Source organism: Mus pahari, chromosome 10, assembly GCF_900095145.1.
Source record: "Mus pahari chromosome 10, PAHARI_EIJ_v1.1, whole genome shotgun sequence".
In the NCBI taxonomy this organism is placed as follows: Eukaryota; Metazoa; Chordata; class Mammalia; order Rodentia; family Muridae; genus Mus; species Mus pahari.
Window position 1 is genome coordinate 47086807 of NC_034599.1, and position 21348 is coordinate 47108154.

The 21348-nt window shown below is 39.3% G+C and overlaps 1 protein-coding gene across 3 annotated transcripts in view; it reads left to right on the forward strand.

Annotated features, from left to right (window-relative positions):
* The window catches only part of Rdx (radixin), a 58974-nt gene that overhangs the window by 809 nt on the left and 36817 nt on the right, over positions 1-21348 (forward strand). For 2 of the 3 annotated variants that reach the window (XM_029542916.1, XM_021206034.1), the window contains exons 2-6: positions 12940-13011; positions 17163-17246; positions 18462-18557; positions 19233-19507; positions 21106-21189. In XM_029542916.1, the coding sequence (XP_029398776.1) occupies positions 13000-13011; positions 17163-17246; positions 18462-18557; positions 19233-19507; positions 21106-21189 (551 nt within the window). In that variant the 5' untranslated portion in view covers positions 12940-12999. Of the gene's footprint in view, positions 1-2799; positions 2818-12939; positions 13012-17162; positions 17247-18461; positions 18558-19232; positions 19508-21105; positions 21190-21348 lie in introns of those variants that run through there. The other variant, XM_029542917.1, reaches the window with a different exon arrangement.

Genomic DNA, 21348 nt, shown 5'->3' on the forward strand with positions numbered 1-21348 from the left:
CGGGGGCCGCGTGGAGCGTAGGTCGCACGCTCTCCCGCAACCCGGGGACGGGGACCGCAAGGCTAGAACTTCTCCCCCGGCCTCCCGTTTGAGAGTCGGGGTGTTGGGTTACTAGAGAGCGTGCGGACGCGCGAGCCGCGGAAAGGCCGTCGCGTTGCCGGGTCCCGCCGCGCAAGCCCGCGAGGCCAGGCCCGGGCTCCCGGCCGCCCTTACCTGGGGCTGCAGTCACCGCCCGCGCCCTCCCGCCTCCCCGACTTTGCCCGCACCGCGGGGTCGCCTGGCGCAGTGTGAGCAGACCCCACCCGGAAACTGAGCATTTCTGCCTTTCGGGGCTCCCAAACTCCCATCGCCCAGCCAAGTTTGAAAGGGAGCAGTGCGTTATTTCAGTTGAATAGTCCGTTCCTACACAGATGTTTCTGTAAACGTTGCCAGGATTCTGGGTGGTTCTGTTTTTTGTTTTTCCTCCCTCCCTAGAAGAGTGGTTCTTCATTGGAAATGTGTTTTAAGAGGTCAAGTTTATAATTTTCTTTTTAAAGTACAGTTGAGATTTTGTAAAAAGGTGTGAGGGAGATGCCAGGTTGGCTGTGCGGGGCCACCAAGATTTGCATGATGTAAATGTAAGAGCCCAAGATAACAAGGGTTTATGTGATAAAAGAGTACTTGGACACTGCAATCTATTGTTGACCGAGCATCTTTTTTTTTTTTTTTTTTTTAGTAGAATACTTACAAGACTGTGACGAAGCACAGAATAAACAATTGCCTTGTTCATTTTGCTGCATAAATAATGGCTTAATCTGCTTGCCAAAACTGCCCCATCAGATCGGAAAAGAGATCCTAATGTTTAGGATTGCGGGTTTTTTTTTTTTTTTTTTTTTTAAATCTTTAGAATTCTGTCACTTGCACCAGTGTGTACTTTATCTTTCATAATAATAAATTCTTCAAATATGACAAAATGCAGACTCCTTTTCAAATTGTCAGTATGCTGTGAAAAGAACCACACTGGCTTTCATTGCATAGATCCCTTTGAAAACTGTATTTTGGAACTTACTCGGGTAGTCACTAGGAAGTCTTTAGCTTGACTACGTGAGGAGGAGTTTGCCTCTGTGGGCCCTACAAACTCATTCGCTCATCTGTAGCTTCACATGGGAGAGAATGGAGGAGGAGCTCAAGAGAGGTTCGTAGAATAGATTTAATAGATTTTTCTGGGTGGAAAAAAACACATGAATCTTAATTTTGTGGGAATTATGCTTACCTGGGTGGAAGTTACACAGCTTCACTGCAGCGTTTCTGTGGAATGGTTAGGAACAACAGGTTTGCGTCCTCCCTCTCTTAGTAGCTGTTAGTGGTTGGGGGTGGGGGATGGGAGATAGGTGCACCGACTGAGTTTTGTTCCTTGCTTCACCATTCCCAAAAGCAGAATGTATTTTTATTAACTAGTTCTTAATCTCAGGTGACTGGAAGACTTATTTTCACTTTTTCAGTCTCTTAATATAAAATTATGTGCAGTCTAGTATAGTAGATTCTGAAATGTTGAGTGATGATGAGAGTTCAGAATGTATTTTCATTAACTAGTTTTTAATCTTTGGTGAGTGGTTGGAAGACTTATTTTCACTTTTTCAGTCTCTTAATAAAAAGTTATGGGCAGTCTAATATAGTAGATTCTGAAATGTTGAGCAATGATGAGAATTCAGAATTTTCATTCATTTAAAACTTAACACACTTTAAATTGAGCCATTTAAAAACAGGGTGGCAAATCTTAACTTTTTTCCCTAAGGACCAGGGCTTTTAAAATATTGTTCCACTGAGGTAGAGAAGGCTGAACTGTGTTGATAGAGCATATCTGTAGGGCATAGGCAACAGTTTCCTGTTATTGGTGCAGCCTGGGAGATTAAGTCTAAGTGGCTCTTCATGGATAGCTTGGGTCTGTATTGCTGCAATCTGGGAAGTAAGGAAATCATTCTTGGATGGCTTGTGCTCCCTGCAGATCAAAAGGTGGCTGGTACTACTTTACCCTGTTGACATCCTGAATTGGGAACTGGATTAAGTTGATGCTCTATAAGGTTATTTTAAGTTTCTAGACCATAGGTGTCACTAGAAGGTGTTCTGGGAAAGCCCTGACTTCAGACTCCTATAGGAAGCTCATCCAGTCTGATCTCAGAGTTATTCTATTCTATCTCTCGTGTGTTTACAGCTATCCTCTCTGTCTCATTCGTTACATTTCTATGTGTTTCTTAGTATTTTTATGGATGTATATTTTAAATTGTTAAAAACTATAAAAATCATGTACTACGTGGTAAAGTTGTAACACCCAGAAAGATGTAAAGCCATAGAATGAAAGGTTTGTCTTCATGCCCTGCAGTCCTGTCCATGGCCCATTTTTCATAGTGATTGCCTTGTGTATAGAAAGTGGTGGGTAGTGCCCCTAAGGATGAGCACACCCTGTTGTTACCTGTGGGTCTCAAGTCTGTCAGTATAAACCCTGACATGGTATTAATTATAATAGCATTTCAATGTGTATTGGCTAGTTTGTGTGTCAATTTGACACAGGCTGGAGTTATCACAGAGAAAGGAGCTTCAGGTGATGAAATACCTCCATGAGATCCAGCTGTGGGGCATTTTCTCAATTAGTGATCAAGAGGGGAGGGCCCCTTGTGGGTGGCGCCATCCCTGGGCTGGTAGTCTTGGGTTCTATAAGAAAGCAAGCTGAGCAAGCCAGTAAGTAACATTCCCTCCCTGGCCTCTGCATCAGCTCCTGCTTCCTGACCTGCTTGAGTTCCAGTCCTGACTTCCTCTGGTGATGAACAGAAACATGGAAATGTAAGCTGAATAAACCCTTTCCTCCCCAACTGCTTCTTGGTCATGATGCTGTGCAGGAATAGAGACCCTGACTAGGACACCATGAAGTTAATGAGATTTGCTGTACTAGTTTTCAGAAATACTGTGTAAGTGCTTTGATTTATGATTAGAGGCTTGCTTTTTTCCTTCCTAAAGTATAGTGGAAATTCTCAGTAAAAACTTGTAAACACATCTCACACACACATAAGATAAAACGTCTTTTGAAACAGGTTTATTACTTATAGCAGCATTTATATGTATTTTTTAAAAAACCTGGAAACTATTTAGAAAAGAATAGTTGTCTATGTGATTAATTTCTTCTGTCTTTAATAGTAGACTCTAGCTAGTAACCAGGTTAGTGGAAAAGGGGGGGTTATATGGGTTTCCTTCACGCTAAACAACAATTATGTATAGCAATGCTTGCAAATTCACCAATTTAAAATAACTAGAATTTTTGTTTTTATTTGTATTGAGTCAGGGTAGCCTTGGCTGTCCTATAACTTGCTATGTAGACCAGGCTGGCCTAGAACACACAGATTTTCTGCCTCCAGGATGTTGAAAGGTATAAGCCACCATACCTTTAAATAACATAGTTTTGTTGAGTAGGTATTTGCTATAAATTTGTGTATGAGTAAGCTTTGTCTTTTTTCCTTATAGTTGACCTTTTAAGTATAATTCTAAATTTATATGTATTAAGTTTTATGTATATAAACACTGTCACTAACTTTATACATCTAGTGAGTATTATAACCAGACAGTGCTGACTACTTTTCTTTATGCTTTCTATACATTGGAAATAAAAGTAAAGTTAATTTACTTGGAAAGATTGGTAACTGTTTTGTGTATTAGCCAGTTAAAACTAGTAGGCCAAATCCAGCCTGCTCACATTTTTGTAAATAAAGCTTTATTGGCCAGGCAGTGGTGGCACATGCCTTTAATCCCAGCAGGAATTGGGAGGCAGAGATAGGCAGTGAAGGCAGGATGGTCGAGGCTACATGGAGAAACCCTGTCTTGAAAAACCCAAAATTAAAAACTTACAAGTTTGATTGTTTACATTGTCTGCGGCTTCTCTTGAGCCATGATAGCAGACCACGGGACTTTCAAAACCTGAAATGGCTCTTTGCCTTTTTGCAGAGAGCTTTCCTCCAGTTTGAAAGAAAAACAATAACAACAAAAGCTCTACTGTATTGAAAGAATGTTTTAAGCTGGGCCTTGTGGTACAAATTTGTGATCCTAGCTGCCTTTGGATGAGGCAGGGGATTGCATGTTCAAGGCCAGTCTGGACAACTTAGATCTCCATCTCAAAATAAAAATAAATAAAGGGCAGCAGATAAGAGTTCAGTGATAGAGTACTTAATAGGATTCAGTCCCCGTCGGTGGGGTGGTCATGGGTATGGTTTTACATACAGTAGCAAAGGAGCACCACGTTATTATTTTCTCTGAGATAGTGGGGTAACTAACTTTATCAATTGTACTACCAGTAATTGATATATCTAGAGGATTTTTTCTCTCTAAACTTTAGTTATTTCTAAAGTTATTGGCTTTCAGGACTTTAAATGTTTCTTTTAACTTTTAAAACGTTGAAATTAAATAAGAGACTTGCTACAAGTAAATTTGTAAGGTTTTGAGTCTTTACATCATTTAAGATACACTGAGTAAAAGTAATAGAAAATCCTCAACTCTGGCCTGGGGCCTTCTCCATTAGCTTAGACTAAGATGGTTTTTACTTGATTAGTTGTAGGGATGGGTTGAGTGCCTTGTCTTGATACAAAGTCTCAAAGGGAATGGGGAGGCTTCATTTTCAGAAGCTTCTCCCAAGATGTTTTCACCTTGGCCGGGGTTGCAGCGTGTCCCATATCTCCTAAATTTGCCACTGTTGATCAGGTTGTTTTCTTTTGATTCTGTTCTATTATTTTCCTAGTTATATACCAAATGCATTGAATTCTTTTGTCCCCAAGTGGAAAAAGTTCCAAAGTGATCTGTCATATATTAGCAATGCTTAAATGAACATGCAGCTAATGTTCTTGGTTCAGAACTTAAATTATAATATGAAAAACACTAATTGCTGTTAAAAATCCTTTATTAAGTTATTCTGCAGGACTAAGTTCAGCCTCCTGCCAGTTTTCACAAGTAAAGGTTCTTTGAATGATTGCAACAGAAGACTATGGCTTATGAAACCTAACATGTTTATTTACCTGGCCCTTTACAGAGAAAGTTTGCTGAACTGTTATTTAAGGTGTCAGTCATGTATCCAGGCAGTTGTTACACTATGGTAAATACTTGTTGCATTTAGGATGGAAAAGATCCTGAGGAGTTGACAGTGTAAAGAACATGTGCCATACTGAATATCTTAAAAGTGTGTTACGTGGGATTATGGTGTATGTCAGCTGGAATTAGTGTGTAAAGTTCTAAGAATCCTCTGAATATTTCTTGCTTTCTGTTTTTTTTAAAATTTTTAAATATTCCTGTTTCTGTAAATTAAAAGACAGCTGGAGTAGATGTATTTGCCCTTAATAAAGAACCCCCCTTTATAAAATGAACAATAAGGCTGTACAACATCTTAGGGTTAATTGACAGTGTCTATTTATTTATTTATTTATTTATTTTTATTTATGTTTTTTCAGACGGGGTTTCTCTGTGTAGCCCTGGCTGTCCTGGAACTCACTTTGTAGACCATGCTGGCCTCAAACTCAGAAATCCGCCTGCCTCTGCCTCCTGAGTGCTGGGATTAAAGGCGTGCGTCACCACCGCCCAGCTGACAGTGTCTTTTCAAGTATGTTATGTCTGTGGGCTAATATGTCTGAGGATAACTATGTGCATCCCAACACATTGGTAGATGACAGTGCCATGTTGAAGTGAAGTGTCCAAAAGTTGGACACTCACTGTAGGGGGATGCATTGAATTTTCTTAGGTGTCATGAGAACTGATACTTAAATTTTTTTAGGTTCTATATTTAGTATATATTGGAAAGATTACTATATGTACCTCAAACAAGCAGCATGATAATTAGTCATTATTAAATGTGATATTTAATTCTTTAATTCAGTAAAATAACAAATGGTTTTAGAACAAGATAAAGTAAGCTTTATTATGTTTGTGTGTGTTGTCTCTTTGATTCTTACTAGCTTGGCCATTTTATAACAGTAAGATGAAAAGAAAATGTTGTCCTTGAAAAATAACAGCTAACGTATTACCTGTAAGCCTAGATCCTCATCAAAAGCAACAAACCCCAGCTACTGCTAAGTAATGTCTCAAAAAATATAAGATGTAGAGATATTTGGGAACACAATGTTGAGTCTTTGGTTCTTTACTGCTACATGAATCTGCTTTCCTCTTACCATTTCTAATGGCATAAAAATGTTTTTGTTTGTTTTAGATTCATTTATTTTATATCTTAGTGCATTGTCACTGTCTTCAGACACAGCAGAAGAGGGCATCAGATCCTATTACAGATGGTTGTGAGCCACATGTGGTTGCTGGGAATTGAACCTAGTCATTTTTTTTTAACCACTGAGCCATCTCTCCAGCACCTAAAAAATGTTTTCTTAAATGTAAAATGAAGAAGTTGAATTGGAGATGACTGTCTTACATTTTAGCACATATTTACAAATGATGTTTCATTTGTCTTTCTGATTACCTTAGTAACTATTAAAAAATATTTTAGGTCAGAATTGAAATTCAAGATAATATGTTATTTTAGTACTGTTTTACACTTGTTTTAGAAATTAAAATTTTCTTAAAACTTGCAAATATTTTTTGAAAATATCTTTAAAACATAGGATACCACCACATGAACAAGTCTCAGATACACTCTCAGCTATTTCTAATTGAAATATTTTGAAAACACCCTTTTATAATTAACTCAGAACCACAAGTTTGTTCATCTGGCTCTTACCTCCTGTTCAGTCCTCTGAACAGTTTGTAATAGCAGGACTGGGTCTAGGCTTTGTATTCTTAATGAGTTGCATAGGCAATATGTCTGTCTAAGAGAAACAATATTAATCCCAATTTTTGCATCAGTAAAATATATATCAATGAAAACCTTAAATCTGTATCAAAATACATTTTATACCAATATAAGAAAATATAACTTTAATTTTGTATCAATTATAAAGATTTAAAAAATTTTAGATCAGAATCTAAATTCAAGATAATGTTACTTTTGTAGTTCTGTTTTGCATGTAAGGTTTAGAAATTAAAATTTTCTCAAAACTTGCAAATATTTTTTTGAAAATATCTTTAAAACAGACTACTACCACATGAATACGTCTTAGATATCTTTAGAATTACCTATCAGTTTACAGCTTTAATTTTTTTCAGCTTGATGATGGTAGAGGAGAAAGCTTGCCCAGCCTCTTAAAAGTCCCTTTTGTTGTCTGGGACTGGCTTACGTAGGACTGCATCAAGAAAATCAAATAGGAATGGCAGAACCTAAACCCAGGCTGTGAAGGACTCTGACTTCACTAACTAGTTCCATGCCTTAGGGCAAGCCTCTTAGCCACCTCTTCCTTTCTTTTTAGAGGTATAGGAGTTGGAATACTAAAGTAGGCTGGGGAGAAGGCAGGCAGATAGGAAAATGGCCCAGGATTTGAGACCAGCCTGAGCAAGAAGTTCTAGGCTGTTTCCTGTCACATCTGTAAATGCCTTTGCTCACTTTCAAGTCTTATCCTCTGCACTTCACTTGGGAACTGCATAAGTTAGAGAGAGAGAGAGAGAGAGAGAGAGAGAGAGAGAGAGAGAGAGAGAGAGAGAGATTGATTGATTTTGATTGATTACTATAGTATTAAGCTAATATATATTAAACACTTTTTGATATTTTTAAGGTTTTAAACCTGAGTGTGTATGTGAACTCGGATAAAGTTATATCCTTTTCCACATATTCTGTTATGAATGTGGCAGTATCAGAGAGACTATTTCCATAAGACTTATTAGGGATCTTCATAATACATTCAAGTTATCTTAGTGCAGTATTTATTTTTTTTAAGTATTTGTAACTTTTACCAGAAAGGAATAGCAATTCTTTATTTACTTATTTTATTTATTTAATATGAGTTGCTATCTTCAGACACACCAGAAGAGGGTATCTGATCCTATTATAGATGGTTGTGAGCCACCATGCGATTGCTGAGAATTGAACTCAGGAAGAGCAGTCAGTGCTCTTAACCACTGAGCCATCTCTCCAGCCCTCAGTATAGTGTTTATAATGATCTTTACTTAAAGTCTGGTGATTAAATCCAGTAGTACTGTTATTTAAAGTATTGGAAAAGAATCAAATTTTTTTGTATATCTGATATATCTGACATAGATTTGTATATTTTAAGTTTTGATAATTACATTCAAGCACGATACATTTCTTATAATTTTATGTATTTCATACATTTATTGTATGAACTTAAACACCTCTGGGAGGTGGTTCACAGGCCTCCCTAGAGTGTCTCATAGGGAGGAAAAAAAAAGGATTGATAAGTTCTTTGTCAGTGTCATAACTGTTGATTTGCCTGCCATTTACCTAATTGATGTATTTTAAACTTGTTTTTATTCCTTCCCAGTTTCCCAGAAAATTGGCCAAGAGTTCTTTTAGAATTTTATATAAAGCCAACTATTGTGCTCTTCCATAGTTTGACTCCCGAAAGACTGACAGTAATTACAGTTAGGCCTTGGGAGAAGAATAACTTGAAAGTAAAATTAGTTTGGTGTTAATTATTGAAGCTTCAATGTAAGCCACTACTAGGCTCCATGCGGCAGCACCTGTTGCAGCACCTGACCTGTTGGTGCGTTGTGTCCGTGCAGCAGAGAGCCACTGTGGCATGTGGCAGCTTCATTATATGAGGAAGGTCAGCCTCAGAGTTGAAGGACAGAGGATGCTGTATATCAATGTTTCCTCTTTTGTGGCATTTTGTTTGTTCATGTGAGTAGGTGGTGGGAGGTAGGAGACAGCTGCTGCCAGCATCTCTTCAGACTGAAGCCTCTGAACTGACGACTAGGTAATTGCTGCTACCTTTGTGCTTCTGAGGAACTTGGTATGGAAAAGAGATAGGGTGGAACCTCTGTAATTCAAGAGTGGGAGAAACTGCAGTGGCAAAAATTAATCACATTAATAGACCTGCAAGGGAAACATTAAAAAAATTAAAGGTGAGAGGAGAGTCATGGCTTTATGACTATAACATGAACTTTATGCTTTATAAATACACCTTTATGAATATAACATGAACTCTGCAGTGGCTGGCCCACCAGCTTGTCTGTGTGGTAGCCATGTAGATAGAGAAGACAGGATGCTGAAAACAAGTAGTTTCACATTAGAAATGAAGTGCTTTCTTGGCTTTTCATGTGATCTTTTATTTTCTATTTTGCTACTGGCAGATGCTAGTTTTATTTAAAGTATATCATCCTAGAAGTGACTTGATATGTACCATTCATGGTAAATAGTATTTTGGTATGAACATTGTTCATTGATCACTAACTTGACTAAAACTTAGATTTTAATTCTACTTGCGCATAGTTTGTCCTAGAAAATTTTAAAGGTAGAATTCCTGTGCATACCACATTATGGAAGATAGCAGGTTAGTGAAACATGCTCTTCAGAGTTTCACATCTGACTTTTAAACACTTAAAAGTAAAACCTCTAGGGGCTGGAGAGATGGCTTAGTGGTTAAGAGCACTGACTGCTCTTCTAGAGGTCCTGAGTTCAATTCCCAGTAACCACATGGCTCACGACCATCTGTAATGGGATCCGATACCCTCTTCTGGTGTGTCTGAAGATAGCTACAGTGTGCTTATAAATAAAATAATTCTTACAAAGACCAAACAAAAAGAAAAAGTCTTTAGGGAATATTGTGATTATTGTGATGGGGACTGATATAATATTTCTGGCCACAAAGAAATATCCCCGAAGCGCCTCCATAGGGATATGCAGTGCTGTACGGCTAGCAAGGTTCCTACATTGGAGAGTTCACTAGGGATGTAAGCTCTCTAAAATGATCAGGTATGAAAAATAAGCCTCTTTGAGCTGAAAATCAAATTTAAAGAGATATAAAGTAAATATAAGAATAAAAGAATTTTAAAATATCATACCATCAAAGTATTAAACTTTTTTCAGCCAGGTGTAGTGGCGCACGCTTTTTCTGAGTTCGAGGCCAGCCTGGTCTAACAGAGTGAGTTCCAGGACAGCCAGGGCTATACAGAGAAACCCTGTCTCCATAAACAAAAAACAAACACCAAAAAACAAAAAAAAACAAAAAAAGACTGTCTAGGAATGTTATAGATTGCCTAGTGATTAGAACCATTGCTGCTCTTCCAAAGGACCCAAGCTAAGTTCCTAGCACTCAAATGGGCCACTCACAGCCACCTCTAACTCTAGCTCCAGGAGATTTTGATACCCTCTTCTGGCCTCAGCAAACACCTTTACACACATAGAAATGAAAATTTAAAAATCTTTAAAAATATTTTTCTATTAATAAACCACCAAAATTTTATATCGTAGACAGATAATAAAATACATTGAAAATAATTGAGAATCGGGCTGGAGAGATGGCTCAGTGGTTAGGAGCATTTCTTGCTCTTTCAGAGAACTGGAGTTTGAGTCCCAGAACACACATTAAATAGCTCACAGCTGCCCGTAAATCCAGTGCCAGGGGATCTGCCATCCTCTTTTGGCCTCGGTGGCACCTGCACACAGGTGGCGTACAAACATACACATAAATAAAAATTAACCTTAAATGTGGAGAAACTGGGCCTGCTGACTCCCACCTGTAATTCTAGCACCCTGGAGGCAGAAGTGACAGGATTCCCTCAAGTGTGAGAGTCCTAGGCCAGCCAGAGCTGCTGTGTAAAACCTTGCCTGAAAACGTTAAGACAGACACTCATCTGTAGAGACCTGTTGGCTAGAGGAGTATCACTCAGTTAAAGGGGTGGAAAATTTGAAAACATAGTCAAAGATTAAATAGCAAAATGTCAGACTGTGTCCAGAAAGAACTGAGTGAAAAATACCTGGATGGAAGAAGATGAGAGCAAAGCAAAGGCTTTAGAATGAGGAAGCTTAACAGATCTCTGTAGGGAATGTGACACTAAAGAGTAAATGTTAAAGTAGAAAGGAAAATGAGATTAGTGCACGGAGTGGGGTGGGGGGGAATGAATTACGTTGACAGCTGACTGCTCATGAGTGCTAACAATGGCCAGAAAAATGAGCAGTAGTAACATCCAGTGTTGAGCAGGCCACCGTTCACATGGGTGTCTGGTGCAGTTAAATTACTATTTATGGAGAGGATTCTTCCTGGAAAGATGTAACAGTTCTGGAACTGCTTACCTGATACCAGCCTAAAAATTTATATAAGTGAAAAATTCCATTTTATCAGAAGTCAGCCGAGAAAACTTAAATGTGTTTCTGTTAGATTGGCTAAGCGGACTAAAGCGAGGAGAATGAGAGGTTTTAAAAAAAAGCGCTTATGTTAGCTTGATCTAACATGTTACCCAACGTACACGGTGTAGTATTGTTTATATCTGGAATAAGTGACACTGCACTCAAGTTTAAGTATTAAACATAGGCAGAAACTCTACAAAATGATTATTTTACCTATAGATCTAAAGCTCTCGAATTTAAAAGTGGGAATGCAATAACAAAACATTTTAAAAGTTATTAGAAATCGTGATTGGAAATTGAACATTTAAGAGCTTAATAACGAACAAGAGAAGAGGCATGCCAGGCATGTTGGGAACTGGGCAGAATGGCCCAGGGTTTGAGACCAGCCTGAGCAAGAAGTTCTAGGCTGTTCAGTGCAAAGAGTTAGAACCTGTTGGAAAACAAACAAAAAAACCCTAAAAACCAACAGACAACAGCAGCAAACAAAAAGCCCTACTCCATTGACCTTGCACTGTATAAAAATGACATAGCTTAAATGTATAACAAATGTTTTTCCCCCTCAAGATAGTTCCTCCCAAAAGGGGAACTGTGTTCTTAGGCGTTTCTTAGATGCCACTTTCATTTTGAACATGAAAGTTTGACTTGAAACTCCTTTAATTTAGGTGTGAATTAATGCCTTTAATTCAGAAAATGTGACCCGTCAGACTGTAAATGTAGGAGGGGTGATAGGGAATAGGCTAGAAAAAGTTCAGAAATGGGGCTTTTATATTTCCTCCTGAATGTCATTGCTAGTGACTCAGATAAAAACATGAAACAGCCCACGGAGCTGCAGAGGGTGTTTCTGTGTATAGAGGCGTTTATTGGCATGTATGTGAATAAAATTTAAGGAAATTACCTTATTCGAATGTGTGTTAATTTAGCTGGGCCTACAACTATCTTGGCAGTGATAGTGTCTACATAAATTTTAATGTCTCTGATACAACATTAGTCACAGTAAGATTTGATGCTGGAAATCTCTCTTTCCTAGACAGCTGATAAAGGCTTGGTAGATTTCTCAGAAAGGCAAACTCATTTTTGTTGATGTTTCTTAGTAAGAATGTTTCCCTAAGGGCAACAGGGTAGTCCTTCCCTGCTAAGATGTGTTGCCTCAGTGAAAGAAGTTACATGCCAGCATTAGCTTAGGACGGTTCTGAATCTCAGTGGCTGTCACTGGCTGGCTGCAGACTAGCACCTATGGTGTTATGTAGAGATGTGGCTGCCTTCCACACTTTAGGTGAGTAAGCTGGTGTATTTTTTTTTTTCCAGTTTTTAGAATTTAAAAAGGAAAACGGTTTTTAAGAAAAACAGTTTTCATCTGACGATACAGAAGAAAGGTTGGAAAATACTGAGTTTCCCTTAGACTTGAAGCTGCTGGTCTTCATTAGTACTGCCTCTTCCCATATAAGGCTTGTGCATGGAGGAGCTTGTGTGGGAGAGGCAGTCATTAGTCCATAGTGATTAGGTTTTCTTGCTTTTAGATTAACATACTTTATGCTGTCCTGTTTGAGATGTGCAGTGTTTCCAGTGCCATACACCAGGCTTTTTAGGGGATGTGGAATGCTCGCCCACGACTTTGAGTGTGAACCTAAGAGGACACAGTGTCACTTGTAACCTGCTTTTAAAGTACTCTATTTTCCATCTTATTTCTGCAAGGTAGAGGTAAAACCTAACATGAGTGGTAATAAAGTATGCTTCCTTTTCTTTAACAGGCTATAATTGTTTATAGAAGTGAAGAGTTTCTAAAGAAGGTAACAAACAAGAAAAAGAAAATGCCGAAGCCAGTAAGTGTGTTTTGTTTCTTTTGATACTGCTTAGCATTCATTGTGGGGGTTGTGAAGAATAATCATGGGTGACAGGACAGTTAAGGTTAAAATTAATGACATTTGGTACCAAGTTGTCTAGTTCTATTCTGGCTTTCATACTTTATCTGTGTGTGACTTCTGTTTAATCCATTTTGCTCTTGGTTTCCTCTATATAAAATAGGGTTATAATTTTATTTACTCAAGAAAGGAGACAAGGATTACATAAGAATCTAGTATACATTTATCTCTCAATAATTGTAAGATATTAAGAGAAAACAATGAGAGGTATGCAGGACCTGTTCCTGTTAACTTTCCCATAATTCTAGTTTGATGCTGTGACAGTGACACTGATGATAGCCTAAATTTGTGTGCCTGTGATCATTTTGAAGTCTGTTGCCTGCCTTTGGGACTCTTTCCCATTACTGGGTTGCCTTGTCTAGCCTTGTTTAGGCTTGATAGAAGAGAGGTACCTAGTCCTGAGGTACTGCAACTTGATATACCATGGCTGGCTGATATCCATCAAGGCAGGCCCTTTTCTGAAGAGAAATGGAGGAGTGGATGGGGGGATGAAAGAGAGGACAGATTGGTGGGGAGAGACTGGGAGGGACGAAGGGAGGGGAAATTGTGGTTGTGGGTGTAAAATAAACAAAATTTAAAGAAATAAAAAAGAAACATTCTCACAAACTGGGGGAAAATTCCTTGGAACTAGTGAGTTTGCTCAGTGATGAAGAACATTTAGTGCCCTGGCCGAGGACCTGAGTTCAGTTCCCATCATCCAGGTTGGCCATGTTACAGCCTCCTGTAAGCCCAGCTTCAGGGCTCTGACACTCTTCTGGGACCCACTTGGCACCTGCACCTATATAGGGCATATGCCAGTACACAAACACATACATACATCTTTCTCTTAAACACATTCTATGATTTGATACTATCATACATGATATTCACCCTGCCCCATTTTGGCTCCCTAATTTTCCCCAGAACATTTTACCTTCTTTTTCCCTTTCTTCCTTTTTGAACTTAAGTCTTAGTTTTTAAATTATTATTATTATTTTTTTTAGTAATTCACTAAGTCCAGTTTGTGCTGGGACCATCCTTTGTATCATGGCCAACTTATCATGGATCACACCCTTAAAACAGAACCAGAAGCCGTCAACCATCTGTAGCTCCTCAGGAATTCGAGGCTCGTGAACCTCACCCCATTCCACCCTAGAATGTTGACTGGCTTGATCTGTGCAAGCAGTCAGCTATTGTGAGTCTTTTGTAACCAGTCAGAGGGATTCTTTAAAGAAATGTGAAGAGCTAAGAGTTTTGTCCTCATGGCTCTCTGTGCTGGACTTGATTCTCCTTCCGTTTGCCACCTGCTGGCCCTGTCTCTTCTCTACAGTCCGTCTTCCTCATCCTCGGCACGTCCAGCCCCACCTTACAGGGCCTTCTCTCCTTTCTCTCTCTCTCTCTCTCTCNTGCAGAAATAGAATCCCTGACTAAGACAGTGTGTATATGTATATACATGTATTTGTTGGTATGCATAGGTATGGTTTTAAGAATGTGTTGACACTTTGTTCCATCTACCCAACAGGCATGTATGTATGTATATGTGAGTATGTATATGTGAAATTCTTGGAGCCTGCTTGTTAGAGCTTTGCTCTAGCCATCTAATGTGTGAATATGTATGTGTCTGTCTGTCTGTATGTATGTATTTGTATATGTAAAGGTGCTGGAGCTTGTGTTTGCTGTGACCATTCTACGTGTATGTATCTGTGTGTGTGCTTGCGTCTCCTCCCTTTTCTTCTCTCTCGTCACAGCTGCCAGCACAGAAGCCCTCGTCTGTTGCTATCAGCAGTGATCCCAATCGCCATCATCACACTGCCTGCCTCAGTTTACCCTGTGGGGTCAAAGCTGGTCTTTAACCGGGATTTGGGACTTGGATGCACTATCTGCCTATATCTGCTCAGCAACTCTCTTTTTAAGTTTTGTTCCTGAGGTGGGATCTTGGTGTGTAGCCCTGGCTGGCCCAGATGTGCTGCACTTGGGTCTTGTTGTGTAGCCCTGGCTGGCCCAGATGTGCTGCGGTTTTCTTGCCTCAGCCCCCAGGATGCTGGGATTCGGGTTTATGCCACTGTGCCTGACAGCATTCTCTGCTTTGTCTTGTATCATTCTTTATTCTCCTGGGACGAGTGTTCCCTCCTTATGTGCCCCTTGTGTGCCTGGTGCCCACGGAGACAGAACAACAACAAAAACCTAAGAAATACAAAAGACTTTCACAAAAACAAAAATCAAATCAAACAAGTCAAAGGAAAAAAAATGCCAAAACAAAGCAAAATGAAAGAGAACCCCACAGAAGGGCTGTGGAGTTCGTTTTTGTGTTGGTCGACCACTCCTGGGCATAGGCCTGCCCTGCAGTGTGGCTGATGTACAAGGAGACCCTTTGCCAGCAGGTATCAATTACAGCTAGCTTCCTGGTTAGGGCGGGGCCAAGTATCCACTTATGGTCTCCGGGCTGGGCCCCCATCTGGCTTGAACCTGTGTAGTCCTTGTGTGTGCTGTCACAGTCTGTCAGTCCTGTGACAGTGCTCCTTAGTGCCAGCTGTCCCCTCTGCTCCCTCCATAGTTCTGCTTCCTCTTCTGCTTTGACCCCTGACCCCTGAGGTGAGGATTGGATGAAGCCATAGGAATTTATGGGCTTATTTTCATTGGTCTTCCTTTCTGGATATACATTAGTATTCCTGGAGCTCTCATATAGTTTTCAGTCATTTTTAAAAATCTATAGAGCCAGGTGTAGCGACACTGACACATGCCTTTAATCCCAGCACTCTACATAATGAGTCCCTATATTAAACACAATTAAGTCTTTAAAGTTTTTGAGTCTCCCTAATCTGCAATTTTGTGTGTGTGTGATCTGTTTCTCTTTCTCTGTCTCTGTCTCTCTCTCTCTCTCTCTCTCACACACACACACACACACACACACACACACACACACAGGGATTCGTGTTTTGCATTATAGAGAAGACATAAGGTTGAAGTATTTTGAGTCTTGACTTACTTGACTTAATGAACATGATTTCCAGTTGCATTCATTTTCCTGCAGATGTCTTGATTTCATTTTTCTTTATGAATGCATAAAATGACATTGTTTATAAGTATGGCATTTTGTAGGAGGTATCCATTTATTAAAAGATACCTAAGCTAATTACATTTCCTGCTGTTGTATAGCAGCAGACATGGATGTGCAAGTGTCTCTGGGCGTGTCAGTGTGTGTGGTGTGTCAGTTTGGAATCCTTTACTTGTAGGCTCAAGAGTGATAGAGGTGGACCATAAATGGTATTTTGAATATTTTGAAGAACCCTCGTACTGATTTCCATGGAGGCTTCACCAGCAGTGAAGAGGTTGCCCCTTCCCCCAAAGCCTTACTAGCATTTGTTATCATTTATTTTCTTAAAGATTGATATTTTCACTGGAATCTCAGAGCATATTGTTCAGTTTATCATTTAATTATTATACAAAGTAACAAGCTTCCTATGGCATCATCATACATGTTTTAATGAAGAAATATGAGGTAGTGGATGACATTCAGAGACTCTGGAGTTACATTCTGCTCTGCTGTATTTAATACCCATGTGTCCCGTGGGTTCCAGGATTGAACCCGGGTCATCAGGCTTTCAGTACTGAGACATCTTGTTGACCCTCTAGTAAGTCAAATGAGGTATTCGTAAGATTTTCTTTCTCTTCATTTAAAAGATTTCCTGTAATAAGAATCAAGCTGTATCACTTTAAATAAGGTTAGGGATGGTGTATGGATCAGTTGTGGAGCACTTGGGTGTCATGTGTGAGGGCCTGTCTCATTTCCCAGTATTGTCCCCTCTTGTGTTTTGACTGTCCATGCATATGCCTATAATCCAAGCAGTAGGGGGACTGATAGGGAGGAGCATTGCAAACAGGCCAAGCCTGAGTCACATGGTAAGACTATCTCAGAAGCCAAGTGCTGGGGATGTAGCGTAGTAGGTGAACTTTGCATAGCATGCACCAAGCCCTGGATTTGATCTCCAGCATCTTATTCCACAGAAATACTGTAAGTCAAAGGATTTTTCTCATGCTTACTACTTTGTAAATATATTCTGTTTTAATTCCAGATCAATGTAAGAGTAACTACAATGGACGCTGAGCTAGAATTTGCCATTCAGCCCAATACAACTGGCAAACAACTTTTTGACCAGGTATCATTTCATCCACAAATCATGTAACCTGTGTGTTGTGTGGCGTGTGTGTGTGTCAGACAAACAGTATGTATTTGTGTGGTATATATACATGTGTGTTGTGTTTGGTGGGGTGAACATGCTAAGGCCAGAGGAGATAAATCATTTTTGCCTGGGACATTTGTGTATTGAGACAGTGTCTTTCATTGAGCCTGGAGTAAGGCTGGTGGACAAGTAAGCCATAGCAGTCCTGTTTCCACCCCTTACTGTAGTGGTGTTACAGGTGTGGATGGCCAGGTCCAGCTTGTTACCATGGGACCTAGCACCTGAGCTCATGCCTTCATATGTTAGCAGCAAACAGTGTTAACCAGTGAGTCGTCTCAGAGACCAAGAAATGTAACTCTGATACCATCATGCGCATAGTATTGCTTACGCCTTACGTTTTCTATACCTTCCTTGATAATCCAAACATGTACTGCTTAGAATTTTGGCAGTACATATTCAGGCTCTTTGAATAACTATAGGGGTATTATATATTATAATTTCTACTTTTATGGGATAACTCTTTAGTGAATTTTCAAAAATATACATAAAAGCCTAAAACAGGCCAGCAAGATGCTCAGAAGGCACAGGTACCTGCTGCCAAGCCCAGTAACCTAGTTCAGTTCCCACAGCCTATGTAGTGGACGGACAGACCTGATGCCTGAACATTGTCCTTTGACTCCAACATGCATGTTGTTATTTGGGCTCAAGAGAAATGAAGGCATAATAAATGAGTAGATAGATGTAGACTAGTGAAACTTAGGTCATGGTCCAAGAATTGTTTCTGCTCAGTGATGGTAGAACATTGAAGCTACCAGACTTTGTCACCAGAGTGATGTGCTTTGCCCCAGCTACTGGTAGGGTGAGAATCAAATAGAAACTTAGGCTTAGCACATCTGTGCTGCTAGCCTTCAGACTGTTCTTTTGTTTGTTGAGGATATGATGTGAGCTAACAAAATTAAGATGGGAAGTACTGAGTCAAGGAAGAAGAGAGGAGTGAAGTAACAGAATAGAGACGAGAAAATCTGAATTGTTTTCGGAATTGTTCCCTGAGCATGTTGAAAAGACTGTGTTCAAGGGAAGAAAGCCCTTTTCTATTGCACTTCACCTGTGGTGTGGTTTGTCCTTGTGATCTGTAACATCGAGTGTTATCATCACAGTGTGAATGTTGAACTGAATTTATCTGTTTTATAGGTTGTAAAAACAGTTGGTTTACGTGAGGTCTGGTTTTTTGGGCTGCAATATGTAGACAGCAAAGGATATTCTACATGGCTTAAATTGAATAAAAAGGTAAGATTTGTATAATAACATTAATTTGATGTGTTTATTAATCTGTGCTGAAAAAGCACCTCACTAACTGCAGGACTCCTGGTGCAGTTCTGTGTCATTTATTTATTTATTTCAGTGTTTACTTCATGTATGTGAATACACTGTTGCTGTCTTCAAACACATCAGAAGAGGGCATCAGATCCCCATTAAAGATGGTTGTGAGCCACCATATAGTTGCTGGGAATTGAACTCAGGATCTCTGGAAGAGCAGTCAGTGCTCTTAATCACTGAGCCATCTCTCCAACCTGCAGTTGTCTGTCTTAAAAATTATTCATGACATTTAAGTCATTGAAGCACCATCAACTTTTACCACACACATTCTGTGTGAGCTGAGCATGTGAGAAATAGAACTTTGAAGCAGGTGTCACATGAGTTAAAACTCAGCTCACTTCTGTAAATGTCTGTAGAATGAGCATGGGCACACAAAGCATTCAGTCCAGCTGATACCTGGGCTCCCAGAGCTGCCAGCAGCCTCAGGACTGCACAGCAGCTCCTTTAGCACCTGTGTTTGTCTATAAACTTACCATCTTACATAGTATTACTGCATATTTTCTTCCAAAAAAGAATATGATGTAAATATATTCATTTACAGTGAATTAAAAGTTTTGTTGATAATACTTGAAATTACTATTCTAGGTAACACAGCAAGATGTTAAAAAAGAAAATCCGTTACAGTTCAAGTTTAGAGCTAAATTCTTTCCTGAAGATGTTTCTGAGGAATTGATTCAAGAAATAACACAGAGACTTTTCTTCTTGCAAGTTAAAGAAGCCATCTTAAATGATGAGATATATTGCCCACCAGAAACTGCAGTTCTTTTGGCTTCGTATGCTGTGCAGGCCAAGTATGGAGATTATAATAAAGAGATTCACAAACCAGGCTATCTGGCTAATGACAGACTCTTACCACAGCGGTAAGTCAATCATGTCTTTATATAATATTCTCTAATGTTTTATTTCAGAAGTGTATGCTAAATTTCTTCAAAAGATTTTTAAGTTGCAAGGTGGATCATGACTTAGTGACAACACAGATTTACATGTTGTATAACTCCCCTCTACTGTGTTCAATGCATATAGGATGTGCAGCAGAAGGAAGTTATGATTTGCTCTTTAGGGAAAGCTATGAATTGTTGCTGTTTGTAAACAGTGGAAAACACGCATAGATGTGTAATAAATACTGTGAGAATACTAAATGGCAAGAGCTATTTCTTCCATGGAATGGCGTTTTCTGTATTTTGCAAAGAATTTAAATGAGTTGTTAATGGTATAGTCTGCAGTACCTTTGTAACATTCAAAGCCCCGCATGAGAAACAAATGGCTGAAGAATGAGGTTTGGGAACTAAGTCTAATCTGCTCCATGCTAGTTACATGACCTGAGGTCTGTAACCTCTAAGGATCTACTGTAAACAGAAGTGGGTCATTATTCTATGACCTAAGGAGAATTCTAATCAGTCTGTAGTAGTCATAGCACATTATACGTATATTGCTTTTGCTGCTTTGGTGTTAAGGATAGAAAAATAGGAATACTCTATTTGTTCACAGATGAAACATATAGAGAAACATATAGATGGAACCTACTAGAGAAGAGGAGTGTGGGGTGCACATGTGATGCAGAGTATGCCTTCTTTGATGGCATAGGGATTAGTGCAGAGTACAAATAGTCCTTGAACGCTTGGCTTCAAATTCAGAACTGCCCTGCCTCAGTTTCTAGAGTACTGGAATTATAGATGTTTACCACCATACTCGGCTTAATGTATATCTTTTTTTTAAATGAAAAATATTATCTCCATAAAAATGACAATATTAAATTTACTCATAAAAATAGCAGATACAGGGGTTGGGAATTTAGCTCACTGGTAGAGAGCTTGCCTAGGAAGTACAAAGCCCTGGGTTTGGTCCTCAGCACTGGAAAAAAAAAAAAAAAACAGATATGGAGAATAAAGGGATAATCAGGACCCAGGAATTCTGTTTTTCTGTCTGTTTTTGTTGTTGTTGTTGTTGTTGTTTTTGTTTTGTTTTTAGAGACAGGGTTTCTCTGTGTAGTCCTGGCTGTCCTGGAACTCACTTTGTAGACCAGGCTGGCCTCAAACTCAGAAATCCACCTGCCTGGCTTTCTGTCTGTTTCTTAATTTTCTGTTAGTAATGATAAAGTCATTTTTTAAATTCAGAGTTATGATTCATTTGAAACATTTGTAGTTCTTGTAAACTATATAGTATTCATTTTAAAGCATGAACTAAAGTAATTTAAACTATCAAAAACTTTGTTTTAGCCTTCCCTAGTAGCATGACTTCTATCACTTGAGTCTTCGGCCAGGGCACTGACTTGGACACAGCACACCACTGTGTCATATGTTTCAGCTCCTCAGTTGTGGCTTGAGTTCTGCAGTGTTAGCATGTGCATTGATTTGTTTCTCAGCCATCACAGTCAAGCTACAAAAGGACACTACACTTTGAAAATACTTTTTTTTTAAATTACAAAGGCATTAACTACATTTTTTTTTTTTCCTTTTAGTGTTTTGGAACAACACAAACTGACCAAAGAGCAGTGGGAGGAGAGAATACAGAACTGGCATGAGGAACACCGAGGGATGCTGAGGTATCTGATGGCAGGTTTCTGTATAGTTCTCTCCAGTTGAAAGCATTTTCCTCTTGTTTAAAATTCTCCTTGGGCTTGTGAGAATGGCTCAGCCAGCAGCTAAAGGTGTCACCTGGCGGATAACCCAAGTTGAATTCCTAGAGCCCACATGATGGGAGA